We start from the raw sequence: 26,175 nt of genomic DNA, 5'->3' as shown, positions 1-26,175 counted from the left end.
TTGTGATTTTTGAATAAAAAGTTGGGAATATAAAGGCCTAGCAGAAAACAGATGACATTTGGCTCCCATTATTCCACCTCGAAAGAGTTGCCCTGTAGATCTCTGTGAAGTGGCAAGTATCCCAGTGCCATGGAAAGTTTAACTCAACTTTGACAAATCAGGAGTCCTGAACTTGGACTACTTCTCCAACTTCCTAGGACACAAACCTGCTCTTTGTGCATTTACTTCACATAGCTCTCATCGGTTTTCCTACTATACAGTTTTTATTCATGCCAGGCTGGTTATGGGGGAAAGAAAATGATGCAACAGTCAGAAAGTCCTCAAAGTTGTTCCAAATTTAAAGAAACAAGCAAAAACAAAATATCCAGAACAACAGAACAAAAGCAGTCCTTTAAAAAAAAAACTTCAAATAAAAAGGGAGGGGAAAAGAAGGGAGAGAATAAAAGAAGAAGAGATTAAAAAAACTGGAAGAGACAAATGAATGTTAAGAGCAGGCACATTCATGGACAGATGCCAGCTACTTACGTTCACCTCGGTGATTGCTATATCAACAATGCTACCCACAACAATCAAGGCGTCAAATGTATTCCATGCATCACAGAAATAGTGCTGCATGTGGCAGAGAAGCCGAGGAAAAAGAGAAAGAAACAAAGAGAAGAGAAAGGGAGAGAGAGATATATAAAAATAAACAAACAAAATAAATAAACAAAGCATGAAAGAGGGAGAGAAGAGAAAAAAATAAGAAAAGAAAGAGGTTACGTGGGCATATTAAAGAGTCTCTTACCACTCTACAGTATTGGCTGCTCATACCTCTGTAACATGATGGAGGGTATCAACAAAAGCCTGGTTAGTTAGAACGTTTCACTCAAACATGTCTGAATTTTTTTGGAGGGAAAAAAAGCACACGTACCCCAAGCTTTGTGTGCTTTCACCGGTCACAGCTGTGACAAGTGAAAAAGAAGGAGGTATGCAACCCCCCTCCTTTTTTTCCCCCTGGGAGAAGGACGACGGCAAGTTCAATAAAAGCATGACTAGAGGGAAGAAAACATAAACCAGAAATAATAAAAAAGAAGGAAACAGGAGGAGGAAGTAGAGGAGGATTTGGTGGCATCCTAGGGAGGGTAGAGTAATACTCACATTAGTTTCACTGAGAATGACGTCTATTATGCTGCCAATTACGATGAGGAAGTCAAAAACATTCCAAGGATCACTAAAGTAACCCTACATAAGGAAGGGGCAGGCAGGATGGGGATTAAAAAGGAATGTTAGACAGACAAAAAAACAGTTCAAAAATCGGCATTAGAATTACTGCCCTGGTGTCCTCAAGTGGTTATAGAAGAGTAGCTAGAGAATAAGTTTTCTTACACAACCACACATGTTGGCATTACTCAAATAAGCAATCCCATTGAAATCAAAGGTATTGAGTGTTTATGTAAGGACTACCTGCATGTGTGTTTGTTGTAGGATGAATAGTTCTTGGGTTCTGAATTGCATGAAGTAGCCCTTCCCTCTAGTTCTGCTGCATCTTCCCTTGTTCTGCCATTTTTTCCCCTTCAGACTTCATTATAAATTCATTTTGTACACACAGCCAACAGGTCTGTACAGTAGTTAAAATTTCAGTGGAGCATGGTAGAACTAAGACAAGAGCAGATGTAGCTTAGCAACATGAAAAGAGAGACATGCCTTGGTTCTTTTTAAGCCAGCTGCTGCATTCTGGTGAGACTAAGGTTTATCTACATTTAGACACTATAGTGTGGGACCTGCTTACTCTCTGAAGAGATGCCAGCTGGATGAAGTTTGAATGGGAAGGAATTACATGTGATACCTTCATACACATATTCTTGTACACTTATTGCACTATGGGGGAAATGGCTCCCACATAGTAGCTAACATACAAGAAAACTTTTTAGTGAAAACTTCTAATTTTGACCCTTCCTTATTCTGTGCCCTCCACTGACTTTCACTGTCATAGCAGACTGTTCATAGCAGACAGATATGCTCCCACAGCTATATGTATACAGCTCTAAAATAATCCATTCAGCATGTAGAACCTGTGGTAGTATTCCTTATTTTCAAAATAGGAGCTTAGCAATGGAGGCCAAGGTTAGTTAACAGCTGATAAGCATCAGGATCACATTAGGGTAAAAGAGAATACATAAGACAGATATGGTTGACACAAATCATCCATCTCCTGGAGATAGAGCAGGCTGGACTGGATAAAGAGCCAAGGTAATTATGCAAAAATAGCATAATTGCCAACTGCAGATAGGCCTTCAAAAGCCCTATCCAGCTCATGTTTCCCCCCGGAACAGCTATCATCATTCAACCAAATATGTTACATAATGAATGTGTATTTTAACCTATCTATTACTCTACTGAGTGATCCTCACTCTTCTTGTGGCAATTTATAAATAAGTTGGTTAAAGCTGGGTTGTAAATTTAAGATTGTGTCCCTTCTGTGTCCTGAGAGTTGGTTTGCCTCCTTTCAAAAAAATAAAAACATGGTAATTGATTGCAAATTATTTCCCAAGACTTTTGCAGGGCTTGCAAAAATCCTTTCCTCACTTATCTGTTCCACAATGATATTTAGACTTTTTTATAGTCTTAATAAATCTAACTTCTGCTTGTTTATATCTGTTTGTGCTAATCTGGCTTCCATGTTTCTCCAGCTGTGGGGTGTTTTCAAAGAGATTGAACCTAAGTGGCACAGTGGTTACTATTCTTAGCACTGGGAAGATCAGGTCATGAGTAAAATGTGAAGTTGAGTTCCCAGGAAACTTAAAAGAAAGGAGGGGAAAGGGTTGAGGAATAGCAATAGATTCTACCACTGGCAATAACCAGACCAGGTTTGGGACTCTTAAGAGAAAAGTGTGTAAGACCCATATCTGGGCCAATCAATGACCAAGGATTCCCTTCTGTAGTGTACTCCAGCTACAGATCTTGGGACTGAAAATCTTTCTATCTGATTTATATGTCAAAATATTGGGATGTGCTAGTTGGGTGTCTTTTGGCGGGGGGAAAGGAAGAGGATGTGGAGTTAGAACAACATAAATACATTTTTGAAGTACACAAGGGAAATTCCATGCACACTATGGAACACAGGCTTATTTGACAACTGGATGCTTAAAACATGGAGGGGGAACTTTCCACGTTATCCCATTAGCAGAGAGCCTAGTACATTTAGAAAGGAAGAAAGAGTACAGGAAGTCAAAACTGGGTGATATCAGTCAATACCGGCCCCACAAGATTCACAGTGAAACATTAAAATGAGTGTTATGGTGGTCTCCAGCGTTTCTAGGAACCAAATGGACCTGGAAAAAATCTGTAATTAAAGATTGACACCACAGAGAAGGAGGAAAATAGTAGATTAAAATGAAAAGGCACAAGTAGTTTGAGTAATAACATGGTCATACCTTGGATGCATACATAGGTTAGTAAAAATATGTTCACGATGACCTCTGAACTGACAAGAACTTGAAATTTCAATAGAGCAAGCTAGAAACAAGTCAACTCATTCATAGGACCTTTCTGTTTTGACTAAGCAGACACACATGTCTGTATTCATTTTCAGTCTTTCTGGGATCTATCAAATGTATTTAAGGGCCAAATAAGGCACCTTATTCTTAAATGGGTGATTTTTAAAAAACCAAATAGCTGGGATTTGGGGAGAGCCAGATCAGGTTCATGGGTGGGAATTAAGCCTTTGCCCCGGCCACTGTCCCAATCAGCCATCCTTCACTGATTATCTCTCCACACCTGCTATTCACAGTTGCAGGAAAGTTGCTATTGGCATCAAATAAATAAACAGGAGATTTTATCCCACTATGAAGTATAGGCATGGAGAGGGTCTGAGGATAAGGACTGCTGTGGGGTAAAGGGTTAAAAACTGTTTCCCACCCCACTATGATCCAGATATGGCTTGGCGCTCCCAGACGTTCCTGCTTTTGTTTTGTTTTGAAAAAATAGCCTAATAAGAGCAAAACACATGGCAAATGCCACCTCAAATTTGGTCCTCAGGCTTTGTACAAACTTAATATTTTCATGACCTCAGAAATGATACTGTAGAGTGGCCATAGCTAATAGCTTATACATTCATCTTTTGTATCCCATCATAGACTCTTGTAGAACCAGTTTTGTAGCACAAAGCTGTACCCTGGAAACCCAAAGCAAGCCAGAATGAGTCAAAAGCACTGGCGACATGCTATGCCGCGCACGAAAGCTCAGAATTTGTTAAGCCATTCAAAATGTATATGGATCATTGCCACGTGTACTAAAAGCAGTAACAATAATGTCTATCAATTTCAACAGTCCACAGATTTGTAAGGAATCAGAAGAAGCATTTGCTTATAAGGAAAAGAAGGGAATGGGATTCATTCTGCTGCACAAACAGAGAGCAAGACTCTTCCCCCTTCTTTATTATATGTGTACATTTATCAAGCTATTGAAATTGCTTAGATGTTTTATTATAATCAAATGGTATATTATTTTTTGTTAAATAAAAATAAAATACTGATGCCTGATGAGAGCTACAACACTGTGATGGTAAAGTTGCTTCTGTTGCTCCATAGAAATAATTTTACTTAGATAAATGAAGTGCAAAAAGATCAGAAAGTATGGTTTTAAAAACTGGTTTTGGTATTGTACTTGAAGGTGGGAAGTCCATGTATATTGCTTGTTTCAAGAATCTGTGTGCAACCATAACATAACAGTTTATCCTTCCAAATCCTTAATAATGGGCAGGGAGATATGCCTTCAACCAAGTTGCACTAACTTTAGAAAAGAACGAATTTCGTAATTCAAAGTCTTTCCATCACATATTCTTCTCATTGCCAACTAGGATTACCAACAAAGCTAGCAATAGCTAGCAATAAGCAGGGTTTGCACCAGAGCCGAATGTTGCCCTCTAGTGCACAATGAAGTCAAAGCACCAAATTCTAGCCTAAGTGAAAGCAATGAACACACTAGTTCTAGTCTATTAAAATTAATGGGAATTTTGCCATCAATTGTTACTGGAGTAGGATTGCATCCTAGGAAGATGAGAATTGTACTACTGGGAATTTAGATGCTCACTTGAGTGCCTTTGAAACTGAGGGCAGAATATGTTGGACATAGTAGGAAAAATGCATTTTTTCTTAGATATAGTAGGAAAATGCATTTTTTCACATACTAGTAACTAGACTGTCTTAGGCATAATTTTTACCCACAGATGGTGCAGAATTGCTTCCTGAACTTTCAACAAGCAACTCTGCTTTCACTGCAGTTACCTAATGGTCCTGAGCTTGTTGAGTTTCAAATCTTTCAACTTTGTGCCTTTGACATCAGTGGTTCACATCGTGAAGCCTACCTTTGGTACATATCACTAGCCAGGAACATAATGAAAGGATTTCCTCATTTATCTCATTTTATTATAGATGGGATTATGTAACTTTTTTGCAATTCTCTCCAGTTCTCCAGCTTACTATAAACTCATTAAAAAAACCACATATCCTATATAAGGTAAAAGAGGGGCTTAAAATATTATTATTGATTATGTATTCTGTACATGCCAAATAAATGAGGTCCTATAATTTCAGAAACACCCTACAAATTTACCTCACCTGTACAGATATCCTTCCTCAAAAAGCCAACCTTTTTTTCTTTCTTTTGGCTTATTGAGAGCAAATTGCTGTCAATAGTCACCATTACATATTGAAAAAGAATTATTCCAATGTCTAGAAATTGTTTGGTATGCCCTCACAGACTTTAAAGTCATATTTATTGTTGTATGAACAGAAAACCTAATCAAGGGGTATTTTAATCTTAGTTTTCAATCTAAGAAGGAGGATGCATTTTCCTACCAGAAAGTTTCTTGTGGGATCTTTTTCTCCCAGGAGAGTGAGTTAGGAACTAACCAAGAGTAAACTTATGGCACTGTTTATTTTTTAAAGTGAAAAGTTTGGTGTGTGACAGCAAATCTCTTGTCCAGTGGAAGTCTTTTTGCTTTCATGTCAGAAATATGGTCATGTTATCATTATACTGAAGCTTCCCAGAGTTTATTCATGACTTTCTGGTGGCAGTTTCTTTCAGGAACACAATACCCTGAAGGTTTTTAAGGGAGGAGGACAGGAGGTTGAACTGTTTTCTCGTGAAGTATAGCTTTGTCCCACCATTACAGTTTAGTACTTCCTTTTTCCCAATCAAAAGAAAATGAATCGCCCCATGATCAGTTAGTTAATGAAAGCATTGATATAAATATGCAGTAGTTGGCTGGCGTGGAATCTCATTTGTGCAAGGAAAGCAGGCTACTCTTAACTGTTCTAAGTGTACCTACCAATCGGCTTTTGGTTTCCTTGCCTGCTACGTTCAAGCTAGCAATAAAGCCCTGGTTTGCTTCTGCAGTAATGGAACCATTGTGTTCTCTAGAGATCACTGCTTTTACATCCCATGAAACAGCTCAAAATGTGATGTCAGGCAAGCCTTGCTGACAACAGGGGAAATTACCCACTGGAGCCTGTATCAAGTTCTAAGAAGAGACCCCCTTTGGAATAGTACTAAAGATCTGTAAGAAATAGCAATTTTATAACACCAGTATTAACACAAGTGTACTGGCTGCATATATGTTTCCAATCCCAATTCAAGGTGCTGATTTTTATCTATAGAAGCTTATACAGCTCAGAACCACAATGCCCAACTGACCACCTCTCCTGCCAAGAATATATCCAAACCTTAGACATGTAATCAGAGGTGTTCCTCTGTGTGCCTCCTCCAAGAAAGGCTTAGACGTGGCAAAAAGGGAGAGGGCCTTTTTTGGTTGTGGCCCTCTGTTATGCAATTCCTTTCTTCATGAGTCCTCCTGGCACCTGAACTGACATTTTTTGGCACCAGGTTAAAGGTTTCCATGTCACCTGGCATTTAATGGAATTTGAAAAGTTTTAAAACTTGGTTGTAAGCCTGGATACTACCCTGTATTAGACTGCTAAACAATTCAGTTAGTAACTATCACTATCATCATCATCACCACTACTAACAATTGTGGCCTCTGCACAGAGACCCGGTAGAACCTTACCTACAAAGGTGTTCATTGATTCAAACTAGACAATGCTCTGCTACCTCAAACCTCAATAGAAATAATTTATTAGCCACAATAACTCATCTAGTTGGGGCTGAAGGGAATTGGAATCTAACAACATTTGGAGGGCCAAAAGTTCCTCATTCCTGGGCTAAATGGATCAGTGATCTGACTCAGTATAAAGCAGCTTCATACGTTCATGCATATTCAAGAAAGAAGACTGTGTCCAGTCAGAGTACCCAAAGCAGGTAAACTCATCTCTGTGGGGGGCAGGGAGGCCGTGTATAACTGGATGTAACCAGACAAGAAATTTATATCACAAGACTAATTCAGATCTGCGTTTCTGTGTATGCATTTGGCAAGTTAGCTTCCACACATTCCCAATTTTTCAGTCATGTATATTTATTGCTATTCTGTTGCTTGCTGTTCACACCAGTGGGTATAGTTTCATGTAATAGAGGATTTTTCTGTCTCTCCTCTTAAGAATACCACAGTCGTTTTCCATTCTGGGTATGCATAAAGGTATTTCAGTATTTGTGCACGTTCAGTTCCTATGATGCGTACAAGAGTGCAGTAACAAGCATTACCAGCTTTGGTTAATGTTTCATAATGGGAAAAATGGAAGCTTGTGCTTTTTGAGAGGGACAATACTCAGTTCCATTTCTTTTGTTTTTTAATTTTTAATAATGAAGTATTGTACAAGAGTGATTGAGCTCGTACAAGAGTAATAAAAATGTATTATGCAAAACCATTGTATTTTTATTACTATTTTTAAGAAGCCTAATTTATTAGGCTACATTCTCTGAAGTAAACTCACACATGTACTGTGGGGAGATCTTCAGAAAATAGCTGCACCTAACCAGTTTTTTAAATTAAAATAATAGTAATAAAAAAGCAAAACAATACTTGATTACAACAAAATGTGCATAATACATGCCATTTACATATTCAAAACATCAATGGGAGATATACTTTTGATATCTAAATACAGACAAGTGACTAAAATAGCAATCTTCCCAGAAATACATCTGAGATTCTGGAGGTATTTAATTGCTACCTTGTCTAATAATATTATAAAAGGCCCCCCACATTGCTGTAAAATTATCACATCTCACAACTTCTGTACACACTCTCCTTTGCTGCATAAGCTTCTCAGCTACTCCAATTACCCACACTTTTGCCCACCAGCCTTGCATTGTGGTGACATTCAATCACATACCAGCAAATCCAGGTTCCACAATTAGAGCTCCAAATCAGCTCTAATTGTACAACCTGTATTTGCTGATCTGTGATTGAATGCCACCTAAAAATAGTGACAGTCTGGAGATGCTCAGTGTAACTTTACATGACCTTGAATGGGAGGGGGAAATTTAAAAATAGCCACCTGCAAATTAACAAGCACTCCACCCACATCACCATTACAAAGCATAAGATATCATGTGGTATAAATCAGCACCCAATCACAGCAAATCGCAACTCACATGTAAACCCCACACATGGAGACCATAAGACAGATACTCAGATGTATGGCATGGTGCTAAATCTGTCTGGCACCAGGTCATGCATACCTACAGCTCACAAGAGTGAACTCTGGTGATGGGAAACTACAGTGGTGCCTCACAAGACAAAAAGAATCCATTCCGCGAGTCTCTTCGTCTTGCGGTTTTTTCGTCTTGCGAAGCAAGCCCATTAGCGGCTTAGCGCTATTAGCGGCTTAGCGGATCAGCTGATAAGCGGCTTAGCGGATCAGTTGATAAGCGGCTTAGCGGATCAGCTGATAAGCGTCTTAGTGGATCAGCTGATAAGCGGCTTAGCGGCTTGGGGAAAAGGGGGGGAGGAAAAAACCCCGCAGGAACTCGCAAGACATTTTCGTCTTGCGAAGCAAGCCCATAGGAAATTCGTTTTGCGAAGCACCTCCAAAATGGAAAACCCTTTCGTCTAGCGGGTTTTCCGTCTTGCGAGGCATTCGTCTTGCGGGGCACCACTGTATGTGAAAGGCTACTTTGCACACAACTGAACACTTTCATAAAACAGCCTGACTTCCTACAAAGAGGGGAACTTGAGTGTATTTCTAAAACTTCCTCTGCCTAGAACCCTAACAAATATCTTGCCCTGGGGCTCTAGATTAGATGGTATTCTCATTTGTGTGCCCATTCGTATTTTCTCTCAGAGTCCTTGTGTAAACTTGGCTCATTTTCATCTACAGCTCATGAAACACATCTCAGTTGAGCCCACTCTTGCATTTTGCAAAAATGGCATAACTGACTTAGTATTTATTATTCATGAAGATCAGAGAGGGAGATGCTTACACTGAAAAGGATCATGTTCTTGGGTCCCTGCCAGACAAGGGGCAAATATATCATTGTATGTTGGAGACATATATGTTGGAGATCTTATGGCAGGAAATGGAAAAGGGATAATCAGGGTGTCATCTCCTTCTTGTAATTCAACAGCTTTAGTAACATGACATTGTCTTGCACAGTAGCTTAAGTGTGTAGGTGCTTTAGAGATTTTGAAGAGAAGCAGAGGCTGGGGTTTTGCTTTGTTACAGTGTGACAGCCTATCTCAAGCAGTGAGGACTCTGTTCATAAAATCATAGAACTGTAGGGTTGGAAGGGACCCTGAGGGTCTTCTAGTCCAACACCCTGCCATGCAGGAATCTCAACTAAAGCATTCATGACAGATGGCCATCCAACCTCTGCTTAAAAACCTCCAAGGAAGTAAAGTCCACCACCTTCTGGGTGAGTTCGTTCTACTATTGAACAGCTCTTACCATCAGAAAGTTCTTCCTGATGTTTAGTTATTAGTTGTTAGCTTATTCATCCCATGTCTAAAACAGAAATCAATCCAGCTAATACAGTCAGTATTTGCTGTTGTTTTCAGTCCACAAAAGGTACATAGTTGACAATATTTTTTCCATTTCTATTGTGTTTCCTTTGCATTTAAAGGAATGCCCTTTGCGCTGAAATAAATGGTATGGAATAATATAATAATGTATGTATGTATATATGTATGTATGTAAGATTCTGCCACAGTAGATAGTGAGAGAGATAATGCTGTGTCTGTCAGAAGCTGACTGTAGTGAAAAAGAAAAACAGTGCTGCATGCAACAAACATGGGCTGGAATGAAATTCAAATGCCTTCTTATATCCCCATCAGAAGGCACCTTACAAATCATGAAACAATAAACATTGAAACATCAGAATAAACTAAAACTAAAACCCTAAACAGAAGCTGCTAAAATGCTAAAAGCAGCTGCTGATAAAACAAGAAGCTGAGTTAAAACACCTAGACAAACCTAAGTTATTACTTTACCGGCACTATTTAGGCAAAGAGAACACATTTCAAAGCTGGGGTGCCACAACTGAAAACTCCACATCTCCAGTAACCAACCACCTGGCTCCAGCTGGTGTAAGTATCCATAGAAGAAACTCCCCAAACTAGGCTGGTTCGTATAGAAACTTGCAATCAATCCTTGAGATATTCTTGTTCCAAGGCTTATAGGTTAGAATCAGTTAACCTCAACTCAAACATATTCAACTGTTTCTCACTGTTTGAGTGCATTTTCATACTGTGGGGATGAGGGTTTTCCTTTGATGAATGAAATACCTTTCCTCTAGGATTATTCAGTTTTTGTGCAGCTGCTGTTCCTGCAGACACAGTTGTGCAGGCACCATCCCACTGGGCTTTTTAAACACTGTGTGAATAATTTTCTATATTAAATAAATAATTAAGCATAATAGCTAATCTGGTGCTTCCCACACCACCACATTGTTCTCAGTCATATCATTTTTAAAAAATAATAATTCATAATGACATTGTTAAAATTTCGAGTTCTAGTCTTGAAATAAATCTGTCAAAATGTTGCAGTAACATGCAAATTCCCTGGTTACATTTGCTGAGAAAGTAATGGTCCCTGTTTCATGAAGCTCCTGCCCATTTCTTTGCACCAGATTTTCCCTGCCAGATTAATTATCTATCTGCTGTGGAATTGGTTAGCCATGTTGCACAATTTTTTTTCAATAAGGTCAAAAAGTAAGGAAGGGGATGGCACATATCCCGAAACTAACCCAATAAAGGTAGCACCATGTGACACATTAAAGCTTATTGATGATAAACTGCAGCTGCCTACTGAGCAATCATGCTGAAAATATTAGATGTCCCTCTCCTCTTCTCTATCTATCTATCTATCTATCTATCTATCTATCTATCTATATATAAAAGCTCTGTCACCATTTCATATAGCATTGGAAGGTTCCCATAGGATCATCTAGTCCAACCCCCTGCAATGCAGGAATCACAGTTAAATAATTCGTGATTTGTATCTCACCATCCTTCTCTCACTCTTCTGTCTCATCCTACAACCCCCTCCCTCTGACCATTGTCTACTCTATTCCTCTTCTTTTGCATCTTCTCACTCAGCTTCTCAGTCATCAGGTTCTTTGACTCTGTAACCTCCATAAGAATGGAGGACCAATTTCATGAGTCTGCCTCCTGCAAGCTGATGAATACAAAAGGTTTTATGCAGCCCTAGGGGATTTTTCTGGAGCCTTATCCAGTATCCCTGTTGAGGTCCTGTTCCTTGCTTGTAACAGGGAAATAACCCAGGCTATAGATATAGATGTAACAGGGAAATAACCCAGGCTTTAAGCTTCTTGGTACTCTGTAGAGTTGAGAGAAATTGTAAAACTGGGTCTATGATAGGGCGTATTCTGTTGTAGTGATGGTAGCAAAGAAATTTTACTCCTATGCTACTATTGTATCCACACAATGCTGGCCTGTAGAGTTACTTCAGGTAGTGAAAGGCCTTTTCCATAGGAATCCAATGGATCAGGTAGTGGACTCCTTGAAAACTGGCCTAAGACACTTTATTGCCTGAGGCAAACCAGAAAATGGTGTCTCAGCCCCTGGGAATATTAGTTGGTTAAAGGTGCTGAGTTAGAGCACGAATAGAGAATACAGTATCAGGTTCAGTTATGTATTTAAAAATATATTTAATAACAGGCACACTCCTCTCAATAGTCCCAGGACCTCACACCCACAGTTTCTTCTTATCTGCAGTATCCTAGGAAATAGTAGGATATTCACTCTCACACAAACTTGGATGTCAGTCTTACAGAGCATGATGAACCATAAGTGTATATGATAAGTAAAATACAGCTCCATAACAATCTATAAAAACCTGTTACTGACTGTAATTTAAAATCTACTATTCAAATGCAAATGAAGAGCTTCCTGTTTATCAGTTCATAGACAAAACACATTTCTACTGTTGTAGTACAAAAAGGCTTCCCAAAATCAGGGATGAAATACTTACAAGTAGAAACCTTTCAAATGCATAGAGACAAAATATATTCTGATTATGGGCCCGATGTATAACCTTCTCTGGCCAATACCAGCTATGCAACAAACTTCAAAGTCTAGGGGCTAAGTCACACATTTATTTTGGAGCTGAATAAATGAGCATGAGGCAGTAGTTTCCTTCAATATTCATATGGAAGACTGGTCTTTAAAGAGACCCACACTCAGTAGGATCCCGTGTAAACAAACAAATGTCTTGAAAAAAAATGTTTTCCAGATGTAGTTATTTTACCATGTTGCAGGCATTCTCAAAAAACCATTTTAAAAATTATATGGGAAATGTCACCTTGTGGGGCTCTCTGACTTAAAGACGGTACTGTATGATATGTAGATGTGAAAATACTGAATTACGGCCCAGCTCTAGAGTAAATACTATGAATAATTGCTGGAATTTTGTATTCCTAAGAGGCATGGCTATTCTATCCCTATGCTTAACACAAGAATGAAAGGCTCCTCCAAGCACAGATTGAGACTCCAGTCCAGACAACAACTGCACAAGTCCATCTCCTGAACAGATGATGGAACAGTGGGAGATAATTCCAGGTTTATTACCTCATTCCAAATCCTCCTGTCCTCCCTTTGACCCCACAGGACAATGAACAGAGAGAAAACCTGAGAGGCAATAGCTACCTTGGGTTTGAAGGCAATTAATTTCAGAACCATCTCGACGGTGAAGAGACCAGTGAAGAGCATGTTGAGGATGTTCATTGCTTCTTTGAAGATGCAACTCTGACCATAGTGCTGAAAAACAAGTCACCTCATTTCTCATTTTTGAAAAGCATATTGTTTGGATTGTACACATATTCACCTTTGCCTTTCTATCTGTTTTCTAAAGAGGTTCTCATCGCCAGTGGTTTGTGATTCCTTTATCTTTTAATTAATTCACAGCACAGAGTGTGGTTTTCTATCTACTGCAATATGATGACCTCTTTAGAAGCCTGGAGTTTTTTTTCCTTCTTTCTTGCCTTCATGGTGAGAAAGCCAATGCACTGTCTGAGTGGTACTTCTAGCAACCATGGGCAAAGTATTAATAATAATAATAATAATAATAATAATAATAATAATAATAATTTATCCTCAGCCTTTTCTCCTGACAGGGACTATAGGTGGCTTAAAGAAAAAATTAAGAACAGCTAAAAACATAGAAAAATATAATGAATAAACAATTAAACATTGATAGAATTTGAACTATAAGTATATACATTTAAACTCTATTAAAACCATACCAATAATTACAATACAACTCATTTCAAATGTATAAAGCACTTTTCATCTCAGTTAACTTTAGAACAACCCATTGACTCCATACAGTAGGGTAGTATTATTATCCTCATATTATAGTGAGAGGGCTCTGGTTGAAAGAATAGTAGTTTGCTGAAAGTTACTTCCTGAGTTTAAACTGGGTAAAATTTGACCTGACGTTTTTCCAGCCTATATACTACATCACTCATGGGGAACTTCGTTCTTGATTATTGTTCTCCAGCACTATACTCAACTCTCCACCCTCAAATACCTATATACCACCTTGTTGCCCACAATTATATATCTAGTAGACAACACTATAGTTATTTTTTAAAAAACACATACCTCAGTTATCAGAATATGTGACAACTGCTAATGTCATAGCCAATAAGTGTTATTTCTAATCACAGCTCTAATCCATAGCAAGCAACAAGTTAAAACAGCTTTTACAGGAGATTCTAAATATTCCCCATTTCCAGCAAGCTATTCAAGTCAGGAAGAATGTTTTCCTGCACAATGAATATTCCAACCACAATGCAATTCCTTTTGACTTCAGACCTACCTGCATGGCCAGGCAGATGGTGTTCAGCAGGATGAGGATGAACATCAAATATTCAAAATAGGTGGAATTCACCACATACCACACTTTGTACTGGTACTGGTTTTTGGGGATATATCTCCGAAGAGGGCGGGCCTTCAGGGCATATTCGACACACTGGCGCTGTTAAGAAAGAACAGTGGGTTAGATGATACTTGTGTGACAAAAAATTTCTGGACAATTCAACTCAATCTTTTAGATCATAAATTTTCAAAACAGAGGCTCCTGTCCTCTAGGGTAGGTGATAGCAAAAGACCATTGCAAGTTGGTGTTTTTGTAAATATAGCACAGCTTAATAATAACAGAGCCTTGTGGTGTCGTAGATAATAAAATGACTTACCATGGCTAAGTTCATTGTGCCAGATGTAACCAATGAGACTGCTACTCAGCATTCCACAAGAAGTTATGCTATAATTTGGGGGGGGGGGTTTGCCATGTGTCCTCTTTTTCCAGGACACGTCCCTTCTTTCAGGGGTAAAATTTGAGACAGATTGCATGTATTTGCTTTGAATGGCTGTCATAGTGTCCTCTTTTTTGCTCTTCAAAACATGGCAACCCTAGATAAATTGTCAGTCTTTAAGGAGTCATAAGATGTACTGTTATTTTTGCTACAACTGACTAATGCTATTCTTCTGGAAATTATCACTGGTGGTAATCAGTTTCTCACACTAAAAAAATCAAGCTGTGACAAGAACTTGTATGCATCATATGTAAGAATCCAGGAGATACCTCTTTAGGAGTAGGAGGAATTTGGGGGTGCTCTATCCACATTTTTAAACACCAGCTGCCACTATCCATAGGTTACATCATATAAATTTTGAAAAACAAATATGAAAAACCAGTGGGTTGTATTTAACTTAAAATGGGACAAAAGGGGAGGAGGTGGTAAAAAAAGAAAGAAAAATATTTCCAAGATAGCTCAGATAAAATCACAGTCTGCCGATAGATCTGATTGATCAAAAGGCTTTAAAATGCAAATTGGAAAATACTCTGTGTGGCAACCCCTCTCCAATCTTGCTGTAGCCTCCCCAAGGATGGGGCAGGAGAGAAGCAATAAGGGACAGTTTGCCAGTTTTTAACTCTTGGTCTTGCCAGTCAGAAAGTATATCAATTGTGCAGTAAAACAGTATTTATCAAAGTTTTATCAAAATAGCAGTCCACTTCAATACAAAAAATAAAAAGAGAAAACTTAAAATAAAGCAAACTCCATCCTCCATTATATCGGGGACGGGTGGAATTAATTTACAAAAAGGTCCACTTAGCAGGGAAAGTTTAAAAGTAACTTTAAGATTTATAGAAAAGCTCCAAGCAAATTATGTCTCAGCACAGCTGGGGAGGACTTCCTTTTTTCATCCCATCTCACACTGAATATTTTCCAAATCAATCCAAATCGTTCAAAATTTAAATCTTCTGTTTAAATTTCGGCTTTTTATGTTCTGAAAAGCCTGCCGCTAAATCCACTCAGAGCCAGAGACTTCACTTTGTGGAGATAGTGATGGATCCCAGCACTTGCACCTCAATCCTGTCTTTCTTCTTCACTCTTTACAGAGCGATCCAGGAGACAGGAGAGATCGCCCAGAGCGCAGCCAGATCCTATGCACCCAAAACAAATCCTTTCGGGGGTTTTGAGGTCCACAGCGCCTTTGTGTGACCTCTATCCCCCGCAAAGCTCATATCTTCCCCAGAGGGCTAGATCTGCGCTCCGTCGTAGTCAGCAACAAACCAGGAAGATGACAATTAATTTCAATGGGTCTCCTCTAAGTACAGTGGTACCTCGGGTTACATACGCTTCAGGTTACAGACTCCACTAACCCAGAAAGAGTATCTCGGGTTAAGAACTTTGCTTCAGAATGAGAACAGAAATTGTGCTCCTGCGGCGCAGCAGCAGCAGGAGACCCCATTAGCTAAAGTGGTGCTTCAGATTAAGAACAGTTTCAGGTTAAGAACGGACCTCCAGAACGAATTAAGTACTTAACCCGAGGTACCACTGTAACAGGTAGTTGACTACAACCCAGTATGTGTCTACAATAAGTTGGTGATGGCTCAAATATGTTTGCATTTGGGACCTGCAACAAGATGATGCATTGTATATTCACATTCTAACAGGAATATTTCTATACAGCATTCCAGCCAGTCAGCCAGCCATACTCCAGGATACTCCATTCCACTCTTTATTAGCTTTATTATACACCTGCAATCCTCAGGGTCCCTCCACCATGCTCTTGTTTCTCAGTGGCTGTTTTGACTCGAATCCTGTTGGCACTCATCAGCTGAGTTTGTTATAAGAATATATTTCCATAAACACACTTTTGAGCTACAAAAATGCTATTTTCTCCCAAGAAGACAGTCAATGAAAGAAGGCTGAAGTGCAACATGGAATCTCTTGGATCTCTAAGTTGCAGAATGCAGGTGGTGTAGAATGCAGCTGATAGGCTGGCAAGGGGGGGGGGCAGCCTGATGGGACCATGTGTCACCAGTCCTCAAAGCTACACTGGCTGCCACTTAGCTACTATGCCCAACTCAAGGTATTAGCATATAAAGCCCTAAATGACTTAGGACCCAAGTACCTTAAGGACCATATCAGACCCTATAAATGGCAACTGAAAGGGTTTCCATATTTCAAAAAGTGAAAATCCGGACACAAAAGTTGTTGAGAGAGTTTTGAGCTATTTTAAAGGATATCTATACTTCTGTCATGGGTTGCCATACGTCCGGATTTTCCCGGACATTTAAGCAATTTCCGCCTGAGTTGGTCAAATCCAAGAGTCAAATCATGGCTATGTCCAGAAAATTCTGGATGTAGGGCAACCCTAGGAACTGAGGCCTTGTTGGAGATGCTGCCACTGAAGGTGAGGGCTATCTGGTTGGTGTTGATTCGTCATAGATATTGACCCATAACAGGACCTTTTTACTGGCCATTTCCCATTTGTGGAATGCCCTCCCTAGTGAGATGAGTCTGTTCCGTCATTACTGACTTTCAGGAAAATTTCAAAAACATGTGTTAACTGCCCTGGGCTCCTTTGGGAGGAAGTGCAGGGTATAAAATCAAATATATCTCTTCACCTTCCAACCAAAATTTCCCACAAGGAACTTTCTTTCCTCAGTGAACAGAACCATCAACTTGTTTAAAGATATGTGGCATCAGAATTAGGCTTGTACATTAGCTTCTATCAAAAACATTACTTTACATATTAGAAGAATTTTACCTACTAAAAGAATGTATTTTATTTCTTTGGCCACACCATGGAGCACTTAAATTACCTGGTTCTTGTCCAGTTCACAGTTCTTGTACTCCTGCTCTCCTTGCTCCTGAAAAGTGACGATGACGAAACCAACGAAGATGTTCATCATGAAGAAAGCGATGATGATGATGTAGATAATGAAGAAAATAGAGATCTCCACCCTGTGGTTATAAATGGGCCCCACATCTTCCATATGGGAATCAATGGATCGGTACAGCAGTCTAAAAAAAGGAGAGAACCCAAGACAGACACTAAGGGCACTTCCAGGAGCCCCTAGCTGCAGGGATGGGGTACACTGATCTGAGGAGTGCTTCTGTCCACACTAGACTCTGCAAATCACAAGGCTGACAGCAACGAGTATAGGAGTACCTTGAACTGTACAGTCTGTGTCACCAGTTTCAGACAACAAGTACAGAAGCATCCCAAGATAAAAGAATGATCCCTGCTGTCATCCAGGATACTTCCTGAGCTGCTAGAAGCATGCATAAGAAGGCAATATCTGAACATAGAAAGTTTCCAGGTTTTGGCATATTGAACCTGTCTTGTGAATGCTTCATTAAGTGTCAAAAATAAAAGTCATAATCTCTTGTAGAGCTTTTGAAAAAGGGGGTTGAACTAAGACGATATAATTTGTTCATGCTGATGCATTCTCAAGGCTCCTTTTGAGTCCAACAAATAAAAATGGTTTTATGAATTAGCCTTATGTACTCACTCTGGCCAGCCTTCAAATGTTGAAACAGTGAAGAGGGCCATCATGGCAGTGAGGACATTGTCAAAATCAAATTTGCTGTTCTCCCAACTTCGAGCCTGGATAATTGGTTGAGACACTTCTCCATCCTTGTAGGTGATAAAATTGCCCCTGTTAAGAGAAGGAAGGAAAAGGGAGAAACAAATATACAGCAATGAGTTTTTTGCATTAGGTCCAGTTAATATGGAATGCTGATCAGAGATGATGCGCTCACCTGCACTCTGCTTCTGTTTGCTTGGAGCTATCAGTGCAACTATATAGTTTGCCCTGGACGAGGATAAAAACAGAAAAATCACCATTAATTACTGGTCACTGATTTTTAGTGTCACATGAAAAAATAATTGCTTTGTGTTTTCTTTATCTATTAGCATTTTAAATGTTAAATATATGTAGCTATTGCCCTGCCCACCACATTGTTTGGACCAAGGCCATATCTCTTTCCTTATATTGATTTCCTTCCATTTGATTTTTGAACTAAGTCACAGAGCCTGTATGTGGGACATCACAACACAGATGGGTTAGAGTAGAGTCTAGTTAAGTTGGCGGTGGTAGTAGTTGATGGCACCAGTCTGTCTCAGAAGACAATGAAAGGGTGTGCCTTTAGGGGTAAAGTCAAACCGTTTGAGAATTACAAGTGCCTGCTGTGGCTGTAGAGACCAATATGGGAGAGACAGGTTTTATTACAGGTGGGACAGAAGGAGGTATCCAGTTTTTCTGCTACAGGTACACCATGGTGTTTCTACTCTCTGCACTCTCCCAGTGGTCATTCCTCAACTGGTCACTGCTGTGGATACACAACCTGACTGCCTGTCTCCAGGCACTGTGATCATCTACAAGTGTTTCCCATACAGCAAGGTTATTATTGCCAGCCTTCCTGTTACGTTTGCAGACACCTTCGTAACAGAGAGTTAGTCTGCAAACAGGCCTAGTACCGGAAGCATGTGCTTGGGGATGCTGCAATCTTCCATTCTGTGTACATGACCAAACCAGTGTAGCTGTCACTGAGACATTAAGTGTGAATATGCTGGGAATGTGGATTTGATAGAGCATTTTTTGGTTGATATTTTGACCTGTCATGTTGTGCCAAAATCTTTCTGACACAGTCCATTTGGAAGGCACTGAGGCATCACTCTTGGTGGGTGTAAGTTGCCAGTGACTCACTTCCATAAAGCAGCAGGCTCAACATGTAAGCCTGCTAGACCTTCATCTTAGGTATTGGTCATTCTTCTTTCACATTGTGAGTCGAGGACCTGCCACCCACATAGGATTATAATAAGTCACAAAGACACATTATTTTAGGTTAATGGGCAAAATTAGGTCACAATTTTATTGGTTACAGCATGTGAGTGGTATTGGCTTTGGATAAAACAGCAATATATGACTCCACCCCGCTCAGCGGGGAGCCATTTCAGGGGTTAACAACCAGTGGGAGGAGCTTGTTAATGCAAATACAACTGGAAGCTTCCCCATGACATCACCTAGGGTCATGTCACCACCAGCAGGCCATCGGACAGAATCCATGACTGCCGGATTCCTTTAACGGAATACCCAAAAGAGGAGGGGTAGATGATGGCCATACCCAATCCTCCAACACAGTACATATATCCCAATGCCTAACCACCAATACCAAAAAAGTTGTGACGAGTTGCTACGAGGTAGGCGAAAAAACCAAGAGGCTGGTGCCAATTTGCCAAATGGATAAAAAAGTCAAGCAACCGAAGTCCATAGCAAGGTCAATACGCAGAGGAAGCTGACCTAAAAGGGAGGGAGGGAGGGAGGGAGAGCCAATGCAAGCGGGAACCGACTGGGGTCAGAGCGCTGCTGTGGCTGCTTAAATGCAGCCAAACCCCGCCCACCAGCCGAATACGCCTCCCTGCCACTGCAGGAAGCTGCTCTCGCTCACAACTCCTCCCCTCTGGGAGTAGGAGAGGCCTTCTCCCATACCATTATGGAGAGGTAAGCCGTTGCTGTAGCTGCCTTGCCAATACACTTGTTCAGCAGTAGTTACTGCAAGTTTGAGGTTTTTTTAATATTGTTCATTAAAACAAAAATGTGCCTATAGTGAAAACAAACTTGACCTTTCCTTTGCATCTTTAAGAAATCAACTTTTTTAAATGGTTGAGCTCATGCTTCCATCACGGATCAACACATCCTATAGAAATACATTGTGTTTACACTGACTTAATTTTTTGCATTTACTAATTTGTCAAGGAATATATTCTTTAGGTTTGTTTTATTCCCAAACTTAAAGATTGCATAAGACTCAATATCTTTTATTCTAAAAGCAAATCATTCTAAATTATGTGGTGCACCTCCTATTTCAGAGACCCTTCCCTGAATTCATAACTTTTAGACATCCTTTGTTAAGGGGAAAGGTGGGCGACATCTGTCTACCATATTACATGCTCTCCCAACTGCCTCTATTTGTTCAGTAAAGGTCTGAAGGAATATCTTATGAAGTGGAACTGTTGCAGGGGGCACAGTGATGGTGGAGCAAACATGCACATCTCTATTCCGCCTGCCCCCAATATGTTCAAATAATGTATGTAGATGTTTCTGAAAACAATAGGGGCATTTGAAACATGATAAAAATGTTTCCTGGAAAATGGCTGCAAAAGGGAAGGAATCAAAGCTAGGGTTCACCAACCTTTTTGGAACAGTGGGCACATTTTGAATTCTGAGAAAGTCCTGTGAGTGCCAGTCAAAAAATGGCTGCTGTGGGGGGGCATGGCATAACTAAAAATTAGAGAGTGTACAGCAACATCTTCTTCTTCTTCTTCTTCTTCTTCTTCTTCTTCTTCTTCTTCTTCTTCTTCTTCTTTTCTCTCTCTCTCTCTCTCTCTCTCTCTCTCTCTCTCTCTCTCTCTCACACACACACACACACACACACACAGTCATACAACCTCATGCTTGCCATGGGAAGTCACCTATGTCCTTCTGGACATGTCAGTGGAGATCTCATGTTAATTCCACCCCCCTCCAAACACAAAGTAATGCTGTTGTTCTCCAGTAACAATAGGAAGCATTCATCAGCACCAGGAAAAGTAAACAAGGTGGCCACAGCACATACTATCTCTCTTGCACACTCTGACTACACACAGGTCACAGACACATGCATCTCTCCCACACACTAATACACTTCACATATACACATCCACCTCTCCCTTTCTGCCCAAGTGTATCTTTCCCTCCCTCTCTAACGGATCACACACCACACACACCTCTCTCCCTCTCCCACACACTGTATACTGTACATCTCTCGCAGACCACATAAGCCTACATCTCTCTTCCTGTCCCACACACACAGGCCACACACACCTCTGCCTCACTCTCTGCCCAAGTGCATCTCTTTTAATCTCTCTCACCCACAGAGCATACTTGGGCACTCCCTCCTGGCATTCAGAAAAATCCCTCCACAGGTGATGGAAGTGCCCACCATTAAAAAAAAAAAAGAAATACAGAGGGGCCACTAGTCTGGCAGCCATGAACCCTGGATTGGCAATCCCTGGTCTAAGATAACAGGAAAGGGAATAATTTGGGCTTGACCCTAATTCTAAATCTTGATCCAAAGATGAACATCCAGACACTCTACTTTACCAAGTTTAAGGTAACCAGGTAAGTCACTTTAATATTCCAGTGAGGCAATACTGAATATATGCAGAGTACCAGGCTATGCTTCACCTCTGCCCCCCCAACATCTGCAACTTGTTTTCCAATAACTAATGAGGAAAAAGTGAGAAATAGGTTCCAGGGCATATACCTTGAACAACTGGACTCCAATGCAGGCAAACATGAACTGCAACAGCGTGGTGACAATCACAATGTTCCCTATGGTACGTATGGCTACAAACACGCACTGAACCACATGCTGCAAAGAAAGACAGAAACGAGTGAGTTAAATGGTTGCTTTTTAAATGGTATTAGGATTTGATGTAAATAAATGAATGAATGTAATCTTGTTATATTGTCATCTTCCTGTAAGTCCACATGGTATCTCTATGAAATAGAAAAGGAAATCCATGGTCTGTAGACTGTGCACTTGCAAACCAAAAGCAAGTGTCGTTATCCTCGCTATGCCACAATAGGTAGAATTGTCTGTCTTTCCTACAGCTGGATGACACTATGTCTCCAAAGCAGTGGTAGTTGTGGCAAACTGAACCCATGAGCTGCATCAGACCCCAAAGTGTGTGTGTGGGTGGGTGGGTGGGTGTAGGAGGGAGGAACAGTTTTGCCCCATCACAGGATGGCCAAGTCCACACTGGCTGGGATCCTGAGCAGTACACAGGAATACACAAATCCTTGCAATACACAGATTCTCCCCTCTTCTGTCACACTGCTGGACATGCTGCTACTCAAAAGCCAGTTTCCAAGGTTCTGCCATATTCCAGGATCATAAAGAAATGGAACCAGAGTAGAATAGCTCTCACTGAATTCTTTGAGACAAAGTAAGTAGATTGAAATCTTGGAAAGATGTTAAGATGGAGCAAAACCAAACTTTTACCCCAGCAGCTAGTGTTAAACCCACTATAGTGATGCCCTTAAATATGCCCTCTGCTTTCTGTAATAAAAATGGCAGGCTGTCATTAATGCTTATGAAGAAATGAAAAATACAATGTTGCCTTGAGGACAAAATCAGCTTTCACCCACAACGAACCCTTGGTCATTGTCTATGCACAGCAAAGATATGCATTATATCCCACTAAAATCGGGAGAATGGAAAACCAATTTATTCATCTGCTTGCTCTAGAGTAGTGATGTAAAGCCACATAAAGCAAGTTAACATCTAATCTTTATATGTCTTCTAACCTTTAATCCTTTGGCTCTGTTGATAGCCCTCAGTGGTCTGAGAACTCGCAAGACTCGTAGTATCTTCACTACGTTGATGGCACTAGACCTGGAAAAGAACAGCAGTAGGAGATCAAGCTTTACAATTCTTGTGGGAATAATCTATGGACTAATAGTGGCCTTTAGTTGAAGTTCAATGTGCATTACAACTTGTAATTTATGTCTGTGCAGAACTCGAACCCAGATCTTACTGATCAATGCTACCCCACTATCTGCTACATCATACTACCTTTCTTCTAGGTTGTTCTCTTCAGAGAAATGTTTACAGAATATATGACTAGCATTAACAAAATACACAAAACTTTCTCCATAGCATTTCCATTGACTAGCTAGATACTGTACTATAGAGACAAAAAAAATGTGGCAACATGGTATACCTATTTAAATAACCTAAAATACAAGCAATTCAATTTGTGATAGAAGAATTATATGCTTTGGTATACTTATGTTTTTTAATAATTCATAAACCTTGAATGTGACATCTTATTATTTAATAGTTTATGGGTCCTGGCAACAGTCTTTGTTCATTTGATTGCTGCAAGGCAGATGTACCATGGTGGCTAATGAAGGTGGGAATATTTCACAGTAGCATTAACTTATTCTTTTGACATTTATATTGTCCCAAGCCTTAATTTTTAACGGAATTGTGCACTTTCTTTTTCTGCAATTTAGTAGTCTACCAGTTTAGATACTGAATTTATGAGTAAGTCACTGGGGGGTAGGGGAAGTAACTGTTGGCTACTCTGTTGTTGAACTGAATACAGAATATTGTGTTGACAAAAAGGGGGAAATAGGGACTCCTTTAGACGGAACAGGCTGCCAAATGCAATGCAGACATATTACAAAAATGGTGCCAAGCTGCAGTCATCGCAGGGCAGTGTAATATAATGGTGCTATGAAGCACTTCACCAAAATGCCAATTCAGAGAAAGCAGCATGTCAGTTAACTCTCCAGTGACTTGTGCTTTTAAAGGCGCTTCACTCAGCCTACAGCTTGCTTCTACCTAGAACTAAGTACTACAGAACCAGTATAGACACAGCTTAGTCCCTGCTCACTTCAAGAGGCTGATAGAGCTAGGTCAGTATGTTGAAGAGGCAACTTTCTTGCTGTTCTATAATCCACTTTCTCTTGTGTCCTTGTTCCCTCCTTCATCCTGCCCTCCTTCATTTCTATGCCCTCTCTGTCATCTCAGCAAAAACTATGATCCATGACTAATAATAATAATAACAATAATAACAATAATTTATTTGAACCCTACCCATCTGGCTGGGTTTCCCCAGCCACCTTGGGCAGCTTCCAACAAAGACCAAAAATACACTAAGATGTCACACATTAAAAACGTCCCTGAACAGGGCAGCCTTCAGATGCCTTCTGAATGTCAGGTAGTTGTTTATCTCTTTGACATCTGATGGGAGGGCATTCCACAGGGCGGGCGCCACTGCTGAGAAGGCCCTCTGCCTGGTTCCCTGTAGCTTTGCTTCTCACAATGAGGGAACCGCCAGAAGGCCCTTGGCACTGGACCTCAGCGTCCGGGCAGAATGATGGGGGTGGAGGCGCTCCTTCAGGTATATTGGGCCGAGGCTGTTTAGGGCTTTAAACATCAACACCAACACTTTGAATTGTGCTCAGAAACGTACTGGGAGCCAATGTAGGTCTTTCAAGACCGGTGTTATGTGGTCTTGGCGGCTGCCACCAGTCACCAGTCTAGCTGCCGCATTGTGGATTAGTTGCAGTTTCTGGGTCACCTTCAAAGGTAGCCCCACAAACTGATAAGGTCTGAGTGAAACCCTCCTCAACACCCACATTTTCCATGAAGCTTTTGGTCCAAACCCCTAGTTTGCAAGTCTTATTGCAGCTAAGTGTGCTTTCAGGTGGGGTTTTTATATTGCAAATGGGTCGTGAAGGTCTGGTTTTTCTGTGTGCACATTTGATATGTTAGCTTCCACACATTCCCATTTTTTTCAGTCATGGATATGCATTGGTATTTTGCCACTTGCTGTCCACACCAATGGAAGGAGCTTGACAGAATGTATCTGGAATGTGGGTTCCCCCACTCCCCTCAGTCACTCCTCCCATGCTCTCCAGTGGCTTCTTCTGTTCTGAGTATGCATGCAGGTGTACATGCATGAGGCTGTACAGCTTTTTTAAAAATTCACAAAAACACAAAAATGTAAGCCTTAGTTGCTTAGAAGACATTGCTCATCTGTCTGGGTTTCCCAAGCCACTCTGTATGGCTTCCAACACATATAAAAACATAATACTGAGGTCTTGCATAAGTGTGTTATTTAGCTGATTTGGGACCTTTGCCAGACATCCTTTTTATTGTGCATTTATAATTATTTGCACTCTCAAAATATTTTGCCATGACCACATGGCAAAAGAAGCAATCTGTGTGTTGTCTGAAGCTTCCAGCAGCTATCCCAAAACTGTTCATATAAGGAATGTTCCTCCCCTGCCCCACTATCACCTTCAATACACTATGACACTAAGGCAATGTGCTACACTGATGTCACTTATTTGTGAGGTAGCCATTCCCACATACTTTCTGCTTATGCTGTTTTTGTGGAACCGAGCAAAGGTTTAGCACAGCAATCAGAGCCTGAACCTTAAAACTGCAAAAATATGAAAGTATTGTGGAGTCCTGGTGTCACAGTACAAATAACCTATGCTTAAATAAATAGGAAGAGATAAAATTGCTGTGCACCTGCTTTCTTTTGATGCCTGGTGCTGGCTACACTGCTACACACACAGAGCAATTCAACATCTAGGTGTCATACAGTGATTTGGAGCATGGTGCCATAAGTAAACTGATGACAAGGTACTCTTATCTGCCCATTTCATCAGAATCAGGAGAGGCTATGAAGGTGTCGGACAGGTGTCTGGAAGCAGTAATGGACTGGATAGTTGCCAAAAAAATGAGGCTGAATCCTGGTAAGGCAGAAGTGCTTTGTGTAATTGGTCTCATGTCTGATGTAAAACTGTTCTGGGAAGGGTTGAACTTCCCTTTAAGAAACAGGTTTGCACTCTGGGAATACTCCTGTATTCCAGATTGCCAATGGAGTCTCAAGCAGCTTCTGTGGCTAGGCATGCT

The 26,175-nt window shown here is 40.4% G+C and overlaps 1 protein-coding gene and 1 long non-coding RNA gene across 38 annotated transcripts in view; one reads left to right on the top strand and one right to left on the bottom strand.

Annotated features, from left to right (window-relative positions):
* Nucleotides 1-26,175, bottom strand: part of CACNA1C (calcium voltage-gated channel subunit alpha1 C) — a gene marked incomplete at its 5' end in the record, with an annotated part of 525,599 nt that overhangs the window by 70,755 nt on the left and 428,669 nt on the right. For 15 of the 32 annotated variants that reach the window (XM_081926667.1, XM_081926694.1, XM_081926693.1 and 12 more), the window contains 9 exons: nucleotides 526-609; nucleotides 1,138-1,221; nucleotides 13,040-13,150; nucleotides 14,214-14,372; nucleotides 17,511-17,712; nucleotides 18,204-18,350; nucleotides 18,454-18,506; nucleotides 22,000-22,107; nucleotides 23,046-23,133. In XM_081926667.1, coding sequence (XP_081782793.1) covers nucleotides 526-609; nucleotides 1,138-1,221; nucleotides 13,040-13,150; nucleotides 14,214-14,372; nucleotides 17,511-17,712; nucleotides 18,204-18,350; nucleotides 18,454-18,506; nucleotides 22,000-22,107; nucleotides 23,046-23,133 — 1,036 coding nt within the window. The remainder of the gene's footprint in view (nucleotides 1-525; nucleotides 610-1,137; nucleotides 1,222-13,039; nucleotides 13,151-14,213; nucleotides 14,373-17,510; nucleotides 17,713-18,203; nucleotides 18,351-18,453; nucleotides 18,507-21,999; nucleotides 22,108-23,045; nucleotides 23,134-26,175) is intronic. The other 17 variants (XM_081926698.1, XM_081926673.1, XM_081926672.1 and 14 more) reach the window with 4 other exon arrangements.
* The window catches only part of LOC309378848, a 118,642-nt gene that overhangs the window by 80,844 nt on the left and 11,623 nt on the right, over nucleotides 1-26,175 (top strand). For 2 of the 6 annotated variants that reach the window (XR_014172182.1, XR_014172183.1), the window contains one exon: nucleotides 17,526-17,651. The exons of 1 other annotated variant lie outside the window; for it this stretch is intronic. This is a non-coding gene — a long non-coding RNA (uncharacterized lncRNA). Of the gene's footprint in view, nucleotides 1-15,797; nucleotides 15,922-17,525; nucleotides 17,652-26,175 lie in introns of those variants that run through there. 3 more of the 6 variants (XR_014172184.1, XR_014172185.1, XR_014172186.1) reach the window with 3 other exon arrangements.

The sequence above is a fragment of the Podarcis melisellensis genome, assembly GCF_964234715.1.
Source record: "Podarcis melisellensis genome assembly, chromosome: 10".
In the NCBI taxonomy this organism is placed as follows: domain Eukaryota; kingdom Metazoa; phylum Chordata; class Lepidosauria; order Squamata; family Lacertidae; genus Podarcis; species Podarcis melisellensis.
The sequence above is the reverse complement of the archived record's forward strand: the minus strand, read 5'-3'. Positions and strand labels throughout refer to the sequence as shown.